Source organism: Lissotriton helveticus, chromosome 1_1 (assembly GCF_964261635.1).
Source record: "Lissotriton helveticus chromosome 1_1, aLisHel1.1, whole genome shotgun sequence".
In the NCBI taxonomy this organism is placed as follows: domain Eukaryota; kingdom Metazoa; phylum Chordata; class Amphibia; order Caudata; family Salamandridae; genus Lissotriton; species Lissotriton helveticus.
Window position 1 is genome coordinate 132,687,387 of NC_136057.1, and position 24,389 is coordinate 132,711,775.

General features: G+C 45.3%; 1 protein-coding gene across 1 annotated transcript in view; it reads left to right on the plus strand.

The window, feature by feature from the left end:
- Positions 1-24,389, plus strand: part of LOC144770158 (N-acyl-aromatic-L-amino acid amidohydrolase (carboxylate-forming)-like) — a 38,925-nt gene that overhangs the window by 9,547 nt on the left and 4,989 nt on the right. Inside the window, exons 3-6 of the mRNA XM_078654497.1 lie at positions 2,761-2,956; positions 11,180-11,270; positions 11,859-11,966; positions 21,664-21,773. Coding sequence (XP_078510623.1) covers positions 2,761-2,956; positions 11,180-11,270; positions 11,859-11,966; positions 21,664-21,773 — 505 coding nt within the window. The remainder of the gene's footprint in view (positions 1-2,760; positions 2,957-11,179; positions 11,271-11,858; positions 11,967-21,663; positions 21,774-24,389) is intronic.

Consider the following 24,389-nt stretch of genomic DNA (forward strand, 5'->3'; position numbering starts at 1 on the left):
CGCAAACACTGGTCCACCAAAGGCCGCAGAACCACATGGACCTACCCACACACACCACCATTGACAAGACGCAGTCCAGGAGGCACCAACTGTCTACACACAAGCTCCACTTTCTTCCACTACATCATCCCTAGAGTGGCCTCCCTCAAGTGAACACAAACACTGGTCCACCAAAGGCCGCAGAACCACAAGGACCTACCCACACACAACACCATTGACAAGACCCAGTCCAGGGGGCACCAACTGTCTACACACAAGCTCCACTTTCTTCCACTACATCATCCCTAGAGTGGCCTCCCTCAAGTGAACGCAAACACTGGTCCACCAAAGGCCGCAGAACCACAAGGACCTACCCACACACAACACCATTGACAAGACCCAGTCCAGGAGGCACCAACTGTCTACACACAAGCTCCACTTTCTTCCACTACATCATCCCTAGAGTGGCCTCCCTCGAGTGAACGCAAACACTGGTCCACCAAAGGCCGCAGAACCACAAGGACCTACCCACACACACCACCATTGACAAGACCCAGTCCAGGACGCACCACATCTACATACACACAAGCACCACTTTCTTCCTCTACATTATCCTTAGAGTGGCCTCCCTCAAGTGAACGCAAACACTGGTCACCAATCAATCAATCAATCAGGGGTTTATAAAGCGCGCTACTCACCCGTGAGGGTCTCAAGGTGCATCAAAGGCATGCAAAACCACAAGTAACTACTTTAAATAGCTACTGCATTTGTGGGAGGTCACCTCCCACGATCTCAGGAGAAGCCCGAGGCACCGACGGAGAGGGCGGTGTCTCGTATACCTGAGTGGTTACCAGGTGAGGTGAGGCTAATACCTCATGCAGGACAGGTGTGAAGATCAGCAACAAGATTTAGGGATTAAGGCAAAAAACGCCTGCACCACTATTAAATATCACACATATAAGTTTATACAGAAGGTGCTAGTAACCAGGAACGCAATCCCTATACGGTCCTAAAGGGGAACAAGGAAAACCCGGTTCACTTAACAGAATTCACAAAAAATGGTCTGCACCCTTCAACAATCTAGTACATTATTTGAATCTTGCAGGAAAAGATCTTATTGAATACACACTATTTCATTACTATCAGTTTTCTAAAGAAACAGTAAACGGAGGCTTCCTCAATTCAATCCAATTCTTTATTCAATTCTCTTTAAAATGCAGATAGCCAACGCGCTTCGTCCGTTACCGGACTTCTTCAGGGCTGTTTAAATTTCATAAACGTCATGGTAGTGGTCCCTTCCATGTCGAAAACTGTCAAACAATTTTTTTAAGTTTTTGTAGACGAGGTTCTCAAGAAAAAACAAAGTATTCCCTTTTAGTATTTTCCGGCGAAATGTGAAGGCGCAATATTTTAGCGTCGGAGTCACTGTGTGGTCATCTGGTAAGATCTTTACTTGCAAGATTCAAATAATGTACTAGATTGTTGAAGGGTGCAGACCATCTTTTGAGACAGGTGTGAAGATCACCCTGCCTGTATTGAGGTAATTGTTGGATAATTATAATGCACAATTTTTCAAAAATGCAGTAGCTATTTAAAGCATAGGTCCTGCCTGAAGAAAGCCTGGGCAAGTGGCCCATCAGGCTGAAACTAGTCGACCATTTTTTGATCAGTGGCCTATTTGTTACAAGGAGCTTCTGCATGTTTTTTAATAGGTTTGGGAGAGATATTGTAATAAAAAGTTTTTTTCTTCCATATCCTTTTTATACCTTCACTCACTTGCACTGCACCAACACTATCCATCACCTGATCTAATAGATATCCTATGTTTACATCTTGAAAGTAGATGACCAAGTTGGTCATTATTTCATTCTATCTTCCCCTGTCGAGATTTCAGTGACTTGTACAAAATTCGAACCACATGATTTCCCTCTGTGATCAAGAGGTGCTGTGGTAGGACGGAAGGATATCCAAATGATGACACTGGCCACTCTTGGCAGTTGATGGAAATCTGACTACTTCGTAATGGTCGCTTTCTCATATGTTATTCTCACCTAATGAGCAAGATTCTTTTGGGGTGTTACACATCAGTAGTGCGCCTTTTTTTCTTTGACCACCAGATTTTGTTTGTAATTTATATACACTGGTGGAACACAAAGTTCTTTTCGGCATGTAGGGCGTGATCCAGGGACGGTTAATCGCAGGGCCTTTGTCCAGGAGTGCCGTATAAGCCATGCAGAAGGTTTTAAATGAGATTCTGTGGTGAGAGGTGTGGCACCGCAGCCAGGGCGACTGACGCTGGAGATCACGTTTCGATCCCTGGCTCCAGCGGCAGGGGTCTGCCCAGCACCATGCGACTCTGGGCAATAGCTCGTTTAATCTTCCCAGCGCCGAGATACCCCTTCTGGGGTGATTCGTGCGCTATACAAGTACTGGATTTACATTTACATTTACCAGTAGTCAATGGAGGGAGATCAATGCTTGAAGAGCAGAGATGTGCAGGGGGATGTTATGCAGAGCCCAAGCCGCGGAGTTCTGCACAACCTGCGGTTTCCAGATAGGTGCTCCCAGGTACAATGAATTTACGTAGTCCAGGCGGGATAGAATGAGGGCCTCGGTCACTGTTCTTTTGGAAGATGGGGGGGAGGAGATATAGGATTTTTCTAAGCATCCTAAGGGTGCCGTGACAGGTTTCCGCTAACTTTGTTGCTTGGTTCTCCATAGTTAAGGATTTGTCCAGACATACCCCATTCTATCTCCTGATCTTCCCTTTACCCCTTGCAGTGCTCCGGACTCCGAAGACGAGCCCTACGAGGTCAAACGAGTGAAGGAAATTAACAAAATCTACGGTCCGAAGGGCTCTCCGGACGCTCATGACTTCATGTTTGACATGCACAACACCACCTCCAACATGGGGGCCTGCATCATCGTGGACATCCCCCAGAACGCCTTTGCCATGCACCTGGCAAACTACATACAGGTAAGGTTGGGCACGGGTCACCCTGTCATTGAAGGTTTTCCGGGGGCATTAATCCAACATGGTGGCTCTTCTTCTCCATTGTGCACACAATCTTTGGAGGAAATTGTGGAGGACAAAACATCTCATCTCCTCACGGTTTCCTGGAGTTGGTATCTCCAAGGTGGGGTTGGTCCGGCAAACGTGACGGCAGCCTAGAACCTCATTCCAGAGTGCGTCCGGATAATGTCCACTAATCATCCTTTACATTTATTAGAAAAGCTTTTTGTTCTGCTTGTATTGCGGAAAAGGTAGCTTTGTGCCAGAGTTTGCATGCTGTCATCTTTTCAGGCAAACTATCTAAGCTGGTTTCCTTTGTAAGTGACTTCTGTAATCAAGAAAGATAAACTCTGAGGTGCAGATTTACAATAACTGGCGCATCCCTGCATATCAGCAGGGATGCACCAGTTATTGTGCGCCATGCCTCCGCCACCATGGATGCGCTGCATTTACAATGCGGCGCACCATGGGGCAAAAATGGCACAGATGCGCGATGCATCTGTGCCATAAAGGCGGCACATTGCTGGAGTTGCATTGCAAGCACGACGCAGCTCCATCAATGCTCTGGGTGGCCCTAGTCTCACAATGCTGCTCTATCCTTACGCCTGCTTCAAGTGGGGAAAAGAAATAATAATCGGGGTCCTCTTCAGAATCTTTCACAGTGTCTATTAAATTGACAATGTCCAGACTTATCTAAACATTGCAGGTAAGTTCTGTTACTGTTTTAAAAATGCAATCAAACACACGATTGCTAAGCGTACTACTCTGGCCTTAATATGGTGTGAAAGTATCCAAAGTGTGATTATTAAAAATGGGGGGGTGGCAGGGGGTTGAAGACTATTTGGAATCCCTTCCCTTCCCTTTTGACACATACTCCCCCACAGGATATGAATGACAAAAGATGTTGTGATGGCTCATGACGCAGAGGCTTACTGTCGCTCATTTTTTCTCCTTTAAAAAAAAAAACACTTCTATCAGCAGGGCTTTAAGTGGGCCGGGTCCTGCTGGTGCTCACACTGGTAGTTGTAAAAAAATACGGAGGCTAAAAATGGAGATCTCGCCCTCAAGATAAAAACGTTTAAAAAATGTTTCACATCAAAGGCAGTGAAGGGTGGTACTGCTGTAGAGGTAACTTATAAGAGACTTGTTATAGTTCTTCCACAGTCTCATCATTTCAGAACTGAAGCATTTTCAATAGTCTGTATAATGAAGCCATAGCTGTTGCTTATTTATCTTATGCGACTAACAACCATTGGCAAAGCCAACAGGCCTGACTTGTTGTAGGCGTAATGTTACTTGCATTATATATCTGGATGCAATGAATGAAGCAGCAAATTACCAGTCGGGAGGCACACTATGCTAAGCACACAGTTTTAGCTTGCACGTTTAAAGCCACGCCCTAATGATATCCCTCACACCTCTTTCAAACCACTTAAAGCCCTGTCTGTCAGCATAATGCTTCTTTTGGTCAGAGCCTGGTGCCCCCCCCACCTCCCTGGCCGTGTTGTCACCTCCAGGGGCATTGCCTGATGTCGCTGTGAAGAACATCTGTCCCTCAGGATGCTGAGCACCTGATCAGCTCTGTCCAGTGACGAACCCTCTGCGCTGCAGGTACTCGCCATGCCACGAGTCTAAAGACGTGCCAGGACCGGAGCCTTCGGAAGGCGAGGTTCACTGAAGGCTGTCACAGAGGAAACGCATCTTTGGTGAGATCTGCGTTTGCCTACAGGTCGGATGTTGAAATGCTAACAGCTGACTCAGCCTTTAATGCTACCCGGGTTAATACTCTTTCCCCTTGAGGCTGACGCCATGCATGGCAGGCGCGGGACGATCTTTGTGAGTCAGTGAGTGAGTATGCCACCCTCGCCTGGTCCTGGAAGCCATGTCAGATGTGTCCAGTGTGCGGTGTGGCTGAGTGACACACAGCCGAGGGCTGATAGTTGTGCAGTGTGTGCGACCTGCGACTAGCGGTGGTTGTTGCACATGAGGGCTCGGTGTAGTAAGTACAGGGTTCTACCCTCTACGTTTAGTGCATGAGAATGGCGCACGGCTGCAGGATGTGCACGAGCATACAATACCCATGCACAGACATGGCGCAGCGCCACAGGCGCAGAGTGCGCTTGGCTTTGATTGACAGCGCGCACTCTGACTGTATGCAGCACACACACCCATGTAGCTGTGGGCTGCCGGCTGTGGTTGGTGGAGGTGAGGGCTGCAGGCAGTGGTTGGTGGAGGTGAAAGGTGCAAACAGTGCTCTGGGTGTAGAGTGAGGCCTGAAGCACAGGCCACAGCTGAGACCTATGGCTTATGTTTATTGTATTTTAGTGGTCCCCGTGGCTGTGCATTCATGCACCACTGCTAATGTTACAGCGTGTGTGTGTGTGTGTGTGTGTGTGTGTGTGCGTGGGGGGGTTGTTGGAAAGTGGGTTATTGGTAGGGGCAAATGTAGGTTTGCCACTGGCAATAAGGATACTAACACAAGATAGGACTTAGAAAATTATTCCTTTGCTCAACCCTTGGTAACGTGGCTGCGAGCAGACAGGCTTAACTTCAAAGACAGGTATGTAAAGCATTCAAAAACACCATTTCAGTAAATAATTAAGACACAACACAAAATAAAAATCCAACACCAATTTATAAAAATAGGTAATATTTTTATCTTTTAAATGACACCAAAACGAAAATAATCCACTGTGGGGAACCAGAGATATGAATTTTTAAAGATTAGTCACTTTCTAGTGCTTAGAAACCAACAGTGCCCCTTAAGTCATTTTGTTTTCTCTGTCAGGGACACACCTTTATAAATTGTTCTGAAGAATTCTCACCACTGTAGTGGGCCGCCTTCTTCAGCAACCGGGGTCCAGTTAGAACACCTTCCTGAAGTTCTGCTTGCGGGTCCCAAAGTATCCAACACGCAATCCAAGGTTCTGGAATCTCCATGAGGGTCCCTAAAAGTGTGAAACTTCAATTCCACAATCCTCTTGAACAAAACCCTTACAAATCCACTGGTACTCCAGGGTTTGAATTCTTTGTGGGGCTGTCCAGGTGAGCACTGTTAACCTGTAGCTTGCAGGGAGTTCAACTCTTGAGTCCTTTGGCAGCAAGGTAATCCACAGGGCTGCAGTTTCACTTGGTGCAGTCTTCAGAGGTCAGGCCTTAGAAATCTTTGCACAGCAAAACTTCTCAGCAGGGCACTTCTTGCTTCAGTAAGTTTCAAGCAGCAGATCTGGAGGGCTCTGCCCCTCTCAGATACTTATTCAAAATTCTCTGGGTCAAGCATCAGGTCACTGCTGACCAATGAGAGCAGGGCAACTCCTCATTGTTATGACCACATCCTGTAGCCGAAGAACTTCAACGCTACATCATCGGTGGCCGGCATTTGTGTGGAACCGTCCATTTAGAAGGGTATTCAGGTTGGATGAAATTGATCCACTGCCAATATTTCATGATGTTTCTATGACGTTGTGTGCTGCCACACGTCACTGCCACAATTTTTAAGAATTCTCGTGAATGACCATAATGAATTATTGGTCATTATGATTGTATACAGATATAGAACGCTCAAGTAAACTAGGAGTCCTGAAGATGACCGTATAACAATCTAGCGGTCGAAACGCCGTTGACGCCTTTCTGTGGCCAGGATTGAATCAAGGACGCAATATCTATGTTTTTGTTGTTCTTTTACCGTAATATGTAATGGTTTTGTGTGCCACTTGTCTGGTTTATGATTTGTGTTTTGTTGTATACCAGCACTTTTGTCTTGATCGTAATTGTTTTTAGGTCAAATCTCTTTGTATTATGTTCAATAAATAACGTTTTTGTAATATTTGAAATATTGTTCTAAGGGCTTCTTCTATTATTCTGTCTCATTCATTAACTGATTTTTTCTCAGTTTGTCAATTGATAGTTTATGTGGTGGATCATATATTTTTTGTGTGTGACTCTCTCCCTGAACCTATTGTTTGATGTATCACATCCTGTAGTGTGGCATTAGTTTGTCCCAGAGTGCATCATTCTTCCAAATCCATAATGGCTGATTTCCCAGCAAGGAGGTAAGAGCTGGCTAAACACACCCCCTGGGATTGCTTATTTCCATGGACTCTCCCCCTACCATCTGCACATACCTTCCTTAAGCCTAGCCCTGACTCTGGGTCAAGACTGTCCGAGTGGACTGAAACCCAGGCCTCCCCTCTACCTTTGAAGCGGATGGTTTATGACTATACCCCCTGCCCTGGCATTCCTATAGACCAGCACACTGCCCTCCCAGCAGAGTGATTAACCCTAGGGGTTCCTTATCAACTCTTCCAAGCAGCCTGGCTAATCCACTTAACTCTGACCAATCAGGGCACACCACTGGAAGGCTGAATTTGGACTTACAAACAAAAAAGTCTTATAACTTCTTGTATGTACACTTTAGGAGAAATTCAACAATATAATATTGTTGGATTTACTACTACCATTCTGGGAAGTCTTTGAATGGTCCGGCTAGTCCTCTCCTATCAATATTTATTAATCCTTAACTTCCTACCATGTTAACCTATGGGCTATGGGCCATGGGGTTTGCAATGGGGAAAATGACTGGGGCCAGGGCTTATACAACCATATTTTATAAGTATTTCCCTAATTTCTATAGGACCCCCACCCCCTGTGCACCTAGGGGAGACTTCAGGGGTTCTGAATCTGCAGAAATCATGCAGATTATCCTCACCCAATTCTTCTAGCATCAAAGTCGAATTTGAGCAGCTCTTTAACACAATGTGGGGAGTGAAATGTAACATTTTACTTTACCCAGGCATATAAAAACTCATTTTATAAGGGCGCTTCTTATAGATAACTGACCCCGACCCCTGGGATACCTAGGGGTGACCCTGGGGGTCCCTAATATGCTAAAACATGGTAGGTTTTTCATTTTTAAGGACCCCTACCCCCAAAGTCGAGTTTGGGCACAATTTAAGGTTTAAAAGCTGCCCTGCCCTGGCCACCAGGGATGCTTTTAACTGACCTCAGGCTTCAGCACTGCACACATGCTAGTGCAGAAAATCTGCTGGCCTCTAAACTGCCATGCCTCAGGATACTGGAGACTTCTAGGTAGTTTCAATCCCCTGCCCTATTACATACTAGGGGCTTATGGGGTAGATCATGCGAATTACAGGGGTACCCCACCATACCATAGTGTACCCTAGTGTATGTTGGGTGTCTTAACTGTATTCTAGTGTGTTCCTTTTAGCTTGGCACTGGCACGGGCCCTGGTTAAACAGAGCCCAGGGTCAGTCAGAGTCAGTTACCACCAGTTCCAGTCAGCAACCTGTTGGGGGGTGCCCAGGCCACAGGATGACTTGGCAACAGGGGGTACACAGGAACTGCAGGGGAGCAGGACCACAGGGGGTGCAGGTAGGTGAGAAGGGGTAGCAGGGCTCGGCAGCACATGGCTGCAGGAGCCAGGCCACAAAGAGCAGATTCATTCAAGGCTGAGAACACACAGAAGAGATGCAGGGGGCAGAGGGTAATACAGGGGGGCTATACAGAGCCTTTGAGAGGGTCAGAAGGCAAACAGAGGGGAAGCAGGGCCAAACAGAGCGACTGTATTGGGAGGGGGCAAAGATGGGGTGGGGGGATTGAAAGGGGCGGCAAGGGAGACGAAAAGGCACACAGACTGGATGCAAGGGACACAGACTATAAGGCAGCACACGGGGTCAGCACTGGGGTTGGATGAACATAGAGGGAAAGCGGGGAACCTGCCCCCTCTAGCCAAGGTGGCCGCAAAGGGGGGGGGGGGAGAAGAGGGCACACAAAGGAGCTGCAGAGAGTGCTGGAGGGCATAGAGAGGATCTTCAGGGCAGGTTTGGGGCCATCAGAGGGGCTGTTGTGAGAGGAGCAGAGAGAGGGGCTGCAGAGGGATGGTGGCAAAAGAGCCCCCCCCCCCCAGGGTGGCACACACTGGCTGCAGGGTAGTCGGGGGGCACAGAGGGCCAGCAGGGGCCTAGGGGGAACAAAAAAAGCTTCAGAGGAGGCAGTGGGCTGGTAGAAGGGGCACAGAAGCAAAAGTGCCAGGCAGGGCAGGGCAGCACAAAGGATGCAGTGGGACAGGAGCAGGCCAAGGGTAAACACGGGGCAGCATGAGCAATGGTGTGTGGCACAAAGCCAAGGTGCTCTGTGCCAACACAACCACCATCATATGCGAATACAGCCACCATCAGACTTCAGCAAAGGCAATATCACACATCAACGTCATAAACCCACACATCCAGGGCTTTAAGTGGGATGAAAAAACGGAGGGGGTCTCTCTTAGGGGCTTGGCCGATGTAATTAAGGGCGTGGCTTAAAACACGAAAAGTAGAAATCTGTGCTTGGCACAGTGTGCCGCCCAACTGGTATTTTGCTGCTTCTGTCCGTACACACAGATATATAATGCAAGTAACATTACACCTACAATAAACCAGGGCTATTGGCTTTGTCAGTGGTTGTTAGTTGCATAAGCTAAATAACCAAAAACTATGGCTATGGCTTCCTTATACATAATATTGAAAATGCTTCAGTTATGAATTTATGAGACTGTGAAAGAACTATAACGAGTCTTTTTGACCTTACATCAAAGGCACTCAATGGTGGTACTGCTGCAGAGTTAAAAAACACAATTCCACCCTGAGGATGCGGGCAAAAATGAAGAACCCGATAGGGACCCATCTCGGTACCTGCTTTTTAGAAGTGCCGGTGCTCAGCACCGGCAGGACCCGGCTCACTTAAAGCCCTGCCCACACCCAACATCATACGCTAGCTAACACATCAACTATTATACATCCATCCACTGTTAAACCCATCATCAGGTGCCAAAACACCCACAATCAGACTTCTAAAAAGGCAATATCACACATCAGCACACAGCATAGTCAACATCATAAATCCACACACCCAACATCATACGCGAACACATCGACTATTATAAAGCCACACACTACACATCATCAGGTGCCAAAACACCCACCTTCATATTTATGTTCACCCACCCTTCCTCCATCATACAGCCCTGCCCTAACATCATACATTAAAGCAGACCAACCATTACATACCTGCAAATCCGCCAATACACACCCAAACACACCCATCAGTCATTCAGACAGCCACATTTATACATCCACCAACATACCTCCATCAAATGGTCATGTCTGCCACAACTACTATGCCCACTATCACATCACTATATGTACAAAAAACAAACTTCTACACACCCTATCAAACAACCACACAGCCAAGTTCATTCGCCGACATCCTTACCATCGCACATCCAAACTGGACAAACAACTTACTGAAAATCTGCAAAATATTTTCTCCAACTTTTTTTGAATTTGCTCCACCACAATGGGATCAGTGATTTCTGCTGAAAATGCCAGGAATTGAAAGGAATTTTGAAATCCATCATAGTATTTTTCACAACTGGAAAAATGTTCAAGCCTTTCTTTACCTCCCTTTTAGTGTCACTTTGCACCCTCCACCTTGAGCTTTTTCTCAGGTACAATATCCGTGCTACCTCGCTGTGCTAACTCTCCCAAGGACAAAGATGCTCATGATACTCACATAGAGTTTAGGAATCCTTTTTCAAGTTTGAGTGCTACATGTGATCTAGAAATATCCTTTGAAACAAAATATGGAATCACTCCATCGTCTACCCATGTCTTGTTATGAGAGGGATTAAAAATGTGTCGGAATTTTGAAATCCATCATAGTATTTTTCACAACTGGAAACATTTTCAAGCCTTTCTTTACCTCCCTTTAAGTGTCACTTTGCACCCTCCACCTTGAGCTTTTTCTCAGGTACAATATCCGTGCTACCTCGCTGTGCTAACTCTCCCGAGGACAAAGATGCTCATGATACTCACATAGAGTTTAGGAATCCTTTTTCAAGTTTGAGTGCTACATGTGATCTAGAAATATCCTTTGAAACAAAATATGGAATCACTCCATCGTCTACCCATGTCTTGTTATGAGAGGGATTAAAAATTTGTCGGAATGGGGTTATGATGTCCCTGGGACGTCATGTGGCCCGCGATCTCCTGGAAAGCCAGGAACTTGGCCAGACCGACGGTATGCGTGATGTGGTATGAGACTGTGAGTACATGGACTGTGGTGTCTTCTTGGATATCTTGAGCTTCCTGCTCTCTCAGTGATCCCTTGAATTATCTTTTTTATTAGACCAACTATAAGCAAAACTGTCCTATCTACGTGTACAAGCTGGCAGGCGAGGAAGCGTACACCATCGACTCCATCTGCAAGAACGGCATGGGTGAGTCTGGCTCGATGCAGCCCTCGAAGCAGTGTATGACTCCATGGGTGGTGTACGGGTGCATGACGCTGTGTGGTCATGTGAGTTAAGAGGGATGTTTCAGAGAGTAAGGAGGTCCACCTCACAGAGAGTACAAGGTATCCCTGACTGAATGGGGTCCGCTGGTATAACAAGTCTTCTCAAACTGGCTATGAGATAGTATATGTGGGGATGTCATATGTGCAATACTGTAAGGACAGAGGGTATAGATTACATAGGTCTGTGAGAGATGTCTGGTGATGTATAGAAGGTCACTTCACACAGAAAAGGTTTTTTGCGGATGCTGCAAGAGACGTTAACTCATACTGGTTGTGTGTGATGTCCCTTGTACTGTAAGAGGTGTTATTACAAATCAATATGTTGTGAGATGTCTCTCTTACTGTGAGAGATGTTTACCTACACTCAGTACAAGTTGATAGTCTCTCTGAGGAATGCCTGATGGTGCACGAGAAGCGACACCAAGTGGGTTTTAAGGTATTTTGTGGTGTGAGTGAGATCTCTGAGGATGTCCTTGTATTCACCTCAAACTTTCCAATCTTTTCTCCTCAGCGATGGAGGTTGGGCCGCAGCCACAGGGTGTTGTCAGAGCAGACTGTCTCGAACAAATGAGAGCGCTCATCAGACATGGGCTGGATTTCATCGAAAAATTCAATCAAGGTTTGAAATCATAGAAACTGATAAACTGTTGCTTTTCTTCTGGATAAAGAACTTATCTATGTGAGTTTGGGTCTTAGAATTCATCTAGTTTCTTTGGGAGAGCACCAAGCGAGATCCTGGAGGCGCAAAGCACTCTTTCACCTCTCATTGCCTCCACCAACGACCACATACTCAAGGAGATGAGAACCATCGAAATAGGCCCCTAAATATACAAATAAGTGAGTATCTTAAAAATGTGCTCATATGCACCACTCTCTAGCACTAAGTTAAATACCTCAAGCGGCGTCAGTCATTACCTCGCCGTTCTTTACATCAGGAGTTATTACATCATGGCCACTCTTTTGGGAATCACTACATCGAGACGACAGTTAGATCGCAACTGAGCAAATAAGCTGGTAATTAATTTTTTTTTTTTTTATATTACAGAGTGGCGGTAGCCACTGTGAATTATAGTTAGATTTTCCAGACAGAGGAAATCCTCAGATTTATGCTTGCGAATAACTTTTCCCTTTGTTTGAGGAATCTCCATGAAACTTTGCAGACCTGTTCCCTTTTCTACATTGGCTGATGATGCAAAGAATCGTGGTGATTAGTTCAGGGGTGTAAAGAAAAAAAGGGGGTCTCAAAACACGTTTTTCCACCAATGCATTATCCATAGACATTTGCACGGATGTTGCGGCACAACGGTTGAACAGATTTTCATGAAATTTGGCAGGAATATAGATTATGGCCCAGAAAGAATCCTTTTTTGTATTTCGTGATAATCCATTCAGTAGTTTTGTAGTAATATGGGACTAAAATTTAGTGATATATTGGGCCGACAAACTACCCTGGAAATCCTAACTATATATGTAGTATAGAAAGGTACTGCCTGCCTCTGGGGTGTATGGGCTTTAATATTGTATTTGTAGTTGTGCATGAGCTCTGCGCATGGAGTGGGAAAGGGGTGCTGGGGACAGGGCAAAGCAGGGTCTCTCAATTCTTGGGAAGTCTGAAGACCACATTTACCATGGAGGCGCTAGCTCAGTGAGCGAAGTTGAGGATTCCAGTTTAAAAATTAAAATATATAAGTATATATATATTCCCTCGCACTATGCCTCGTCGCAGGGGGAGCTCGTTTGCGCTGGTGCCATCAGCGGGATCGAGGCAGTCTCCCGATCATATCCAACACAACTTTTTCAAATATTGATGGCACTCCACTCAGAGATGATTTTTTCAGTTATTTAATGGTAACAAATGAGATCGCCTACGCGTTTCGAACTTCAGCGTTCTTGATCTAGACCAAAGTCTAAAATTATGCCGTGATCAAGAACGCTGAAGTTCGAAACGCGTAGGCGATCTCATTTGTCACCATTAAATAACTGAAAAAATCATCTCTGAGTGGAGTGCCATCAATATTTGAAAAAGTTGTGTTGGAAGTATATATATATGTATACCTTGCCTCTGAAAGTAAATGAGGCCTAATACACTATTATTTGGAACAAGTGTACTAATATACACGTATTTATACATTAATGACTGCTGCTGGGGACACGTATGAAGATTAAAGTTCGTTTAATAGTTACCTCGTGTCCTCGTCGTCACCGCAGTCTTTCTCTCACACGAGGTGAGGTTCAAGCACCTCAACCCTCGGAGCTCGGCTCGAGCCGTTAAACCGCCGCCTTAGAACCTTCAGAGCACAACGTTCGAAGACATACCAATGTGCAGGAACACAACATGGGGAAAGGGGGTGCGAAAACGGGTATAAAAAAATACAAGAAGTAAAATTAATGAATGTGAAGAGCCCTCCCTCCTCACCCACACTCTCCTATGTCGGGATTTTTCCTCTTTCCTCAAGTCTATTGTACGTTGGTCTCCCCCGCTCCCCCTGTTATCTCGGTGGAGTGTTCCGCTCCTTTTGAGCACGCGCAGTGGGTCGAGGAAAGAGCTCAGAGGCAGCAGGGCAGAGGGAGGCAGAGGAGCACAGAGGCAGGAAACCAGCAGCAGGGCAGAGGAGCACTGAGGCAGGACACCAGCAGCAGGGCAGAGGGAGGCAGAGGAGCACAGAGGCAGGACACCAGCTGCAGGGCAGAGGATCACAGAGGCAGGACACCAGCAGCAGGGCAGAGGATCACAGAGGCAGGACACCAGCAGCAGGGCAGAGGGAGGCAGAGGAGCACAGAGGCAGGACACCAGCTGCAGGGCAGAGGATCACAGAGGCAGGACACCAGCAGCAGGGCAGAGGATCACAGAGGCAGGACACCAGCTGCAGGGCAGAGGATCACAGAGGCAGGACACCAGCTGCAGGGCAGAGGATCACAGAGGCAGGACACCAGCAGCAGGGCAGAGGATCACAGAGGCAGGACACCAGCAGAGGGAGGCAGAGGAGCACAGAGGCAGGCCACCAGCAGCAGGGCAGAGGGAGGCAGAGGAGCACAGAGGCAGGACAGCAGCAGAGGGAGGCAGAGGAGCACAGAGGCAGGACAGCAGCAGAGGAGCACAGAGGCAGGACAGCAGCAGCAGGGCAGAGGGAGGCAGAGGAGCACAGAGGCAGGACACCAGCAGCAGGGCAGCGGATCACAGAGGCAGGACACCAGCTGCAGGGCAGAGGGAGGCAGAGGAGCACAGAGGCAGGACACCAGCAGCAGGGCAGCGGATCACAGAGGCAGGACACCAGCTGCAGGGCAGAGGAGCACAGAGGCAGGACAGCAGCAGCAGGGCAGAGGGAGGCAGAGGAGCACAGAGGCAGGACAGCAGCAGCAGGGCAGAGGGAGGCAGAGGAGCACAGAGGCAGGACACCAGCAGCAGGGCAGAGGATCACAGAGGCAGGACACCAGCTGCAGGGCAGAGGGAGGCAGAGGAGCACAGAGGCAGGACACCAGCAGCAGGGCAGAGGGAGGCAGAGGATCACAGAGGCAGGACACCAGTAGCAGGGCAGAGGGAGGCAGAGAAGCACAGAGGCAGGACACCAGCAGCAGGGCAGAGGGAGGCAGAGAAGCACAGAGGCAGGACACCAGCAGCAGGGCAGAGGAGCACAGAGGCAGGGCAGAGGGAGGCAGAGGAGCACAGAGGCAGGACACCAGCTGCAGGGCAGAGGGAGGCAGAGGATCACAGAGGCAGGACACCAGCAGCAGGGCAGAGGGAGGCAGAGAAGCACAGAGGCAGGACACCAGCAGCAGGGCAGAGGGAGGCAGAGGAGCACAGAGGCAGGACACCAGCTGCAGGGCAGAAGAGCACAGAGGGAGGACACCAGCAGCAGGGCAGAGGGAGGCAGAGGAGCACAGAGGCAGGACACCAGTTGCAGGGCAGAGGATCACAGAGGCAGGACACCAGCAGCAGGGCAGAGGGAGGCAGAGGAGCACAGAGGCAGGACACCAGCAGCAGGGCAGAGGATCACAGAGGCAGGACACGGGAGGCTATCCTTAGGAGGTAGAGAGGGTGCACTGAGGCAGGAGGCCCTCTTTTCTACCCCTCCCCAACCCTTCTGAATCCAAATAACTGACTAACATATCCACCACTAAAATTACTTTCATGTTTCACCATTCTAATACAACACTAATCCTGATGGGTTCGAGAGTAGCGCGCTACTTTCGCTTCAAAACCCCATCAGGGGTAGCAAGCGCTATATAAATACAAACCTCTTTCCCTTCACTATCCCGCCACCTACCCTTCTCTACCCAAATAACTGAATAACATATCCACTACTCAAATTACTTCATATTTTACTACACTCATTTTCAACAATAATCCTTTATGAGTTCATGAGTGGCGTGCTACTCGCCAGAAAAGCGCTTCAACATCCTCAGGGGTAACAAGTGCTATATGAATGCAAACCTTTCTTCCCCTTTTATCGCTCCGCTATCCTTCTCTCTCCAAATAACCTTCAGGTGTATATAAAAACGCATAAAATAATATCCACCACTGAAATTACTTTAATATTTTACCATATTAAATTCACCACTAATCCTTTATGGACTTCCTGAATAGCATGTTTCAACACCCCATCAGGGGTAACAAGCGCTATATAAATACAAATCTTTTTTTTCTCCTCTATCCTTCTGCTATCATTCCAAATCCAAATAACTGATTAACCTATCCACCACTTAAAATGTACTTGCATGTTTCACTGTACTAATTCAACACTAATCCTGGGGTATTAAGGGCTATATAAATGCAATTATAATACAATATAAAACAATGCCAATATTACTACAGTAGAGAACAAATGACGAGAAAAGAATGATTATTTGTCACAAACTCCATTCTTAAATCACTTCACACCAGTGGAATTTAGAGTCCCCCACTGCATCATTATTGTAATTTGGTGACCACCAATGAGTCATTAATGGAATCTGTGGACCCGGCCTCAGCAATTTTAATAATTTGAACTGCCAAACCGTACGCAAAAACAGGGAAGAAAACATTTATAAAACAAATACAGAAATGATGAAATATTTTACTTAATTCACACAAATATTTTTTTTAAAAATCACAATTTTAATTTTAATAGGTACATTTGAGCTTTTCTAAATTTAATTGAGGCCAGCCATTGTCCATCCTACATTCTGTTTAATGCACTTGCACTGCTCCCGCGAAACAATCTGAGGATACCAACTTAATTTTTAGCCTCCAGTTTCAAATCCCTAAACATTTGCAGAATATTTTAAAATGTCTATGTTATATCTTTATTGATATATACTTTATTAATTAAAGAGATACAGACCCCCAAGGTTCATTGACAACAGGTGGAGGAACACTGCCTTAGATGTAAACAACTTGGGCCAACTCAAAAGGCCTAGTAGTTCTTATTTGATCTCACTGCACGGCTTTAACCCCTTGTGGTATGGATATGGTTCAACATGTTTGTTTAGAATTGCTGCACATGAAAAAACATAATTGTAAAAACCATATATGCAGCTCCACTGAGTGTGAGATGCTTTTTATTCCTATTCTTAAGAATAAAGAGTGCCCTCGTAGCCCACGGGTGGCTTCGCCTCTCATGAATCATGGTTCCTCCTTGTACCTAACAGTGGCAATAAATAGCACATACCATTCTGGACGTCTGTGTATATGCTAATTACCATCCTGTCTGTCCATCTATTCACAAGGGAAAAATTGTGCAATCCACACAAAAAGTCAGTTAAATTTACATTATGGTTGCAAAACAAACCCCAGAAATCGGTTTCCACCGCATTTCTCCCCTCTTCCTCATTTTAAAGTACTTTCCAGGCTATTCAATGGGGGGTTTATTAATGGTTCAAAATCTATTCTAAAATGATCCCCGGAGCACCTGGCACCACTTTGGACAGAGGCTGTGCTTTACTCATGTCCTGGTCCAACCTTTATAAGCACATCACTGATGCAGTTTAATGGTACAGACGGAAGGCAGTGCTGTGTAACGAATAGCCAATGGTGTGCTTCCTGATGGCGGGAGGAAGCAAGCACAACTCCACATTAGTGCATTGAAGGAGTAAACATCGAATGATCAACCTTTGTCCCAGAAAAAGGTCCTAGCAAAGAGTACAGCAAGAATGCGGATCCCATACATTCTTACAATGATAGCGACGCTCTTTCTATTCCCCGTGCTCTTCTCTCCAATGCCTCTCTCCATGCACCTTTCCATTTTTCTCAGCGATCTCTGTTGGTGATTTCACTCTAGTTTTCCCTCACCTCTCTATTTCTCTTCTTTGACAAAATCTCCATCTAAATATTTCTCAATTCTTTTTCACTTGCCCAACTCTTTTTTTTTTTTTTTTTTTTTACTGTTTAATGGCTCCTTGTAAGAAATTTGATTATTAATTAGGGTGCATGACCCCCCCGCCCCCGCCCCCGCCCCCCAAGGAACAATCACAATTCTTATCACAGTAAACCCTGAAAGTTACCACATTAACCTGGGCTCAACGCCGTGGTATCTAGAGCACAGAGTAAAGGCTTAACTTAAGGCAATGTGTAAAGTATCAACTCGATCCAGTACCAAAACAAAGTCAATACCTCAAAACAATAAAAATCCCAAACCGAATTAGTAAAATAGAGTTAAATGTTATAAGTAAAACATAAACATTATTAAAGTCCAATGAGGAAAAGGACATATGATTTAAAAAAAGTTTTAAGTAGAATTAGCACCAAAAGCACAAAGGGTCAATGGTGGTTACTAGCTGGAGTAAATCAGGACCTAGGCGTGATTGGAGGCTGACCATCAGATACACCAACCCAGGTCTGTTCTAGGTATAGATTTTACATTTTGACTTTATTTCTTTATAGCCCAAGTTATATCACAGGAGCTCACTTTTAAAGCCCCTCAAGGGAGGCACTTAGGTGCTCACAGGGTGTCAGGCAGAGGAAAAGAACAGGGTCTAGTCCAGATCCAGTTGCCACTGGTCAGTTTCAGGAAAGGTCTCTAGTGGCTTGTTGTATCCCTGCAGCACAATCAGAAGGTCAGCCCCATGACCCTTGGAATCCACGTCTTTGTCCTTCGTTCAAGAGACAGCAAGTCCGGTCCTTTAGGGTTCCTCTCATGTCACATACACCTGGTCCAGTCCTCTTCTGTTCTTCCTCAGGTCCATGAGTGTTCTGAAGTGGGTGCCTGCAGATGCCACATTTATGCTTGGCATGTGCTTGTGGGAGGGAATGACTCCTGGACACACCCTAACCAATGCGGTGAAGGTTGCGCCTGCTACAGATACCGCTACCCACTTAGCGCATTCCCAGATGGTGAACGTCGTCGGCCAGACTCAACTTGCGTTCTGAGGGCCGGGGAAGTGCACTATAGGAATCCTAGTGTCCTCCAACATCTACCACGTAACTCCAATTTGTAGCAACCTTTGTATTTCCCCCACACTCCACAAACACAGAAACAGAAGTCTAGTACAACAAACTCAGGGTTTTCCAGCAACCAGAAAGCAAAAACTAACATGCATTTGCAATGCAATAGGTCTCGCATTTGCGAGAGTTTAAGCTATTTGCATTGTAAATGACAAAGCCATTTATTTATGTATGTATTTTGATAATATAATTAACACATAAATATAAGGCATTGTCATTTACACTGCCAGTAGCTCCAACTCTTATAAATGCGAGACCTATTTCATTTCAAAGAAGCGGCCGCCATTGCCCTGGGCTGTTTGGAAAGGGAAAGCACGCATGGCGCGCTGAATTTTGCAGGAAATCATGTCATGCCCGCAGTAGGTGAAACTCATTGAAGAAAATAGTGCTTAAAGACTAAAGAAGCCATACCATGTAATAACAGAAGTAAAAGGGCCAGTCTTCATGAAGACAAGGCAGTACTAAGGCAGGACTAACAAACCTACTAACCAATCAGAAGCCACCATTTGCAAAGGGAATGACACATGCCAATGAAAAATATGGGCGGAGCTCCAAGTCTATTCTCAAATACAGCACGTCTCGCAGAGCAGCGCACATGCAAAAATACAAATAAGGCGTTGGAACCAATCTATACTAAACAATAAGAAGAAGGAAAACAAATTATTCCTTCCAACGAGGTTCACTCTCCAGATTGATCATATACAAATTAATATCATTGACAAAAGGCAGTTTAGCAAAGTTTTTTATGTGTCTATATGCAAAGAAGTGAAATACTTTTTATATTTAGCTATATAAACATACATACATTAATACACCATTATATACAATACAAAAAAATGTTAAAGAAAGAAAGAAAATAAATCAAAAAAATTTGGAATATATCCTCTATTCCCTATTGGTAAATCTGGATGCTCTCACTTTTTTATAAGAGCATTCTTTTATCTACGATAGCCCTAAAATACAGCACTATGAGGAAAAACACGACGACCTCTAAACAATTTTTCTAGTACTTCACGTGACTTGTACCACAGACCCGGAATTGATAGGAGAGTTGGCGGAGAATGGGCACGTATAGCGCTGAATGAACGCACGAATGAAGGAGCAAGGAAGTAAAGTCCTGCGAGTCCAATTACGTGACACAAAAATATATATATATTGATTTATGGTGCACTTCGATCTCTGTGAGCCAAACCATTGAGATACCCCAGTTTAGCCGGCGGATATTTATTCCTGATAATATAAGCAGGATCATTCAATAAGGTGTCCTTACCGAAAGATATCCTTATACACCCTAGTCCTTATGAGGCCCAAATGAGGCCCAAAACACGTTGCGCTGAAACGAGTCGACCTTATGAATTGAAGAAGCCCTTGCCAAATTAAAATTGTTTATAAAAATAGATAAAAATACTAGAAAAATAGTTTAGAGGACGGAGTGTTTTTCCTCATAGTACTGTATTTTAGGGCTATCTTAGATAATGGAATGCTCTTATAAAAAAGTGAGAGCATCCAGATTTACCAATAGGGTAATAGGGAATAGAGGATATATTCCTAATTTCTTTGATTTTTTTGATTTAAAACGTTTTTGTATTGTACGTAATGGTGTATTAATGTATGTATGTATATATAGCTAAATATAAAAAGTCTTTCACTTCTTTGCATATAGACTCATAAAAAACTTTGCCTAAATTGCCTTTTGTCAATGATATTAATTTGTATAGGATTAATCTGGAGAGTGAACCTTGTTGGAAGGAATAATTTATGCTTTCCTTCTACTTATTGTTTAGTATAGATTGGTTCCAATGCATTATTTGTATTTGCATGTGCTTGTTTACCCAGATGTGGTTGGATTTATTGGGTTAACCCCTTTAGTATATTATTGCTCGCAGAGCAGCGCATGCGCTGCCCAGGCTCGATCAAAAAATTGCCATGCTCGGATTTGACTAGGGGGTGGCAGAATGTTTCATTCCGCCTGCAGAATCAGGCGACGTCGTATTACTCTTGTAACATGGAGTGCTGCCAAATTGCCAATCTCTGCTAGGTGAATTCTTTCCCCGCGAGGTTCCAGAAATGTGAGCAAGATCTGGCATCCCCTAAAACCATTCTCTAATGCGGGCGGACAAGGGTAGAGGGCTGCTTATCGAGTAGATTTGGAGCTGCTCAAGTAGATTTTCTCAAATTTTAATTTGTATTCCTTCTTTCCTACATAGGACATCTAGGCATGTCACTGTGAAAAATAGTTTTGGGTGCTAGTTTCTTTAAGGACGCGTTCACATCAAGTTTCTACATTTCCTACTTTTAAATACCATGCATCAGTCTTGTGGGCTATCAGGGTTTATATAACAGTTTGAATTGCAGTCTTTATACCGCTGCAGTTGTGCTACACAGGGTTGGCCTGATACTATGTTTGCATTGCAGCTGTGGCCGATGGTACAATAGGTTAAGCAGTACACTGGTGGCATTTAACTTGCAGGCCACAGCTACACTAATTAGGGACCTATAGGCAAGTTAAATATGGCAATTAACAATATACCTATTTGACCATGTTTAGAGGGGGGGGGACACAGGCACTTTACTCCTAGTTAGCAGGGGTGAAATGCACAGTTGTAAAGTAGGCATAAATGCAGAACTATAGGGTTCAGCAAAAGGTGAAAAATCTGGGGTGACCACGTACAAAAAGTATTTTGTATACTCTGCCATTGTTTTTCTCCAATCATCTTCCTTTCTCCCATTTCTTGTCCTCTCTCTATACTTTTAACACGCCTAGTTCTTGCTTCCCTTTTGTATCTCTTTCCCTATTGCGCTGTCTTTACCACTCCCTCTCTCCCGCATGGTATTCATCCCCCAACCTTTCCATCTCTCATTTAATAAGTCTATCTTGCTCTGATCTTTTTTCCAGGCACATCCTTCCCAGCCGTTGACATGGAAGCGTACACGCTCATCAGCCGTGAGGACTACCCTCGAAATGCAGAGGGGGAGATGTCAGGATTCATCCACCCCAAGCTGCAGGTCAGTCCTAACTTTCTCTACCTATATTGTTGCTCAGTGGAAACTAATATAGAGTATGGGCACCTAGGTGCTGTTAGCAGCAAATAATTGTTTGAGGTCTGTTTGTCCAATGGGTTCACTGATGATGGGAGACAAGACGGTGCTCCTAGAATGCATCAGTACTAGACTATGCCGCCTTCAATGTCATTGTGGCAGTGGTAAAACTGCACAGGTCTGTGACACTTCTGGTGAGACTGAGATGATCCACATAGTTTTTATTGCAAGTGGGGTAGGTGAGCTAAGTGGACATGAAAGTATAATTCATTCTTTTTCACTTACCAAAGAATGGCTAACTAAAGTGTTTGTGGATGGTTGTGCTGGGGTTTAAAGTACCAGCCTCTCTCTGGTTGTCTTCTGTAGTGTTTGTGCGTGTCAGAGGGTAGCTGCGTTCGGCCATTGGCCTGCCCTGAAGCATAATGTCCGGACAGAGGTTTTCATCTCACATTTCTTTCACCATTTTTTTTATTTGATTTATATAGATTTTAAAGTTTGTGATAAATACAGTTCCTTGGTATTATTTTTCAACATGGTTTCATGGACCACAAAGCGGATGTCAGTCTCAAAAGATCTTCATTTGGATGATGAAATAATAGAGTGAAGCAGTGTGCACCAAACCTCAGGGCACAGGTTAAGCTATGGTACAGGAGGACACTAGCGTGCCTGGATCTATGTATTCAGCCTAGAGGCTGCCTGGCAGTGCAGACTATTCCGATTGTATTTGATATGAAATGCTCCTTGTAGTCACACTTCAGCGCAGGCAGATCATGGTGAGAGTTGTGTGGCCAGCACATCAGGCACAGCTGTGAGGTTTATAGAACAGGTGTAGCCCATAATGGCATCGATTCCCACATTCAGGGAACAGTCATGCAGCCTGTAAGGAACTGGTTACACTTTGGTCTGGTCCAAAACATAAGTGGTGGTACACTCACCAGATGTATACGACTGTCGTCACGGCTGGGATGGTTTGGAAGGCAGCATATTAGCGGATTTTACGCGTGCTGAAGTCGGACGGCCCCCAGCCCTCTGACGCACACGCCCACCGTGACGTCAGACGGTCGGGACCCGTCCGACGCATGGAAGGCGTTAAGAAAAGCACACTAAGGTAACATGCTCCCAATTTAATTGGCAAATGGTACTGGCTCACCCTGGAGGCATGCGAGTAGCTACGCCTTGACATTTCTTGAGATTCACAAAGCAGACTGACTTGTAGCAATAAGGTTTTGTCTCTAGTACAATCAGTTTATCCAGGCGGTTCGAGCTAGGTCCAACTGGAAAGGTGAATTGACATTCTGTCTCATAGCGACAACCTGCATCTAAATTTAGTGGCAGTTTGTAGCCGGCAACGTAGAAATTTGAATCTTGTGCACCACTAGAACATTTGAGGGAGCCAACTAGATCCCAGAGCGATCCAGTCTAGTTGCATAGGATCGCTGACCCAATCTTGAAATCAAAAATATCATGGAACAGAAATATAGTGTCAAAAAAATTGCTTGCGAAAAAATGGTATATCTATTCCTATAATGGTAAGTACACAAATATGGAAAAAAATATCTTTTCACGCTAATATTGTTCAAAAACATAAAAAAATAGAGTTTCTTAATATAGATAGTTTAAAGTAGTACATTTAAATATTTTAAAACATACAATTAATATGTTAATTAAACAAAACTCATTAATATTCAATACTACACAAATACTTTATAACCCCTCGGCAACCGAAAACCACATCATACACTCACAAGCAATCTGCGACACCCTATTAGACTTTTTTCACAACAAAATCTGCACCATCTACCAAGTCTTCTCACTCCAACTCCCGACGAGGAAAACATCAACCTCCTCGCATCAACCAACGTCCACTATCACCAGCTCATCTCGTGGAATACTCTTACCTAGAATAAAACGGCATCCATCATGAGATCCATCCACTACGGAGCCCCAGTAGACCCCTGCCCCCAACACATTTTCAACCTCGGCAACCAATCCATCAGCAAAAAACTGACCAAGGTCCTCAACTCCTCGATTACCAAGGCCCACTTCCACAAGAAATGGAAACATGCAGACGTGAATCCGTTGCTGAAGAACCCACTCGTCAACCCAGGAGATCTCAAGAACTACCAACCCAACTCCCTGCCCTCCTTCCCAGCTAAGGTAATCGAAAAGCTATCAATATCCAGCTAACCAGTCATCTGGAGAACCACACCTGCTGGACCCCTCCCAAGCCAGCTTCCGAGCTAACCAGACACTGAGATAGCTCTAGTCCCAGCCACGATGGCATCAGAATACTGCTAAACCACGGAAAAACAGCAGCCCTCATCCTTCTCGACCTTTCAGCAGCCTTCAACACCATATTCCACCCCACACTGATCAAAAGACTCCACCACATCAAAATCCAAGGAGCAGCCCTCAAGTGGTCGCATCCTACCACACAGGAAGAATACAGAAAATCATCCTCCACCCTACTCCATGTTCCCTAAGAACATCACCTGCGGGGTACCTCAAGGCTCTTCCCTCAGCTCAACCCTCTTCAACATATACATGACACCACTAGCTAACATCATTAGGGGCCACAGACTC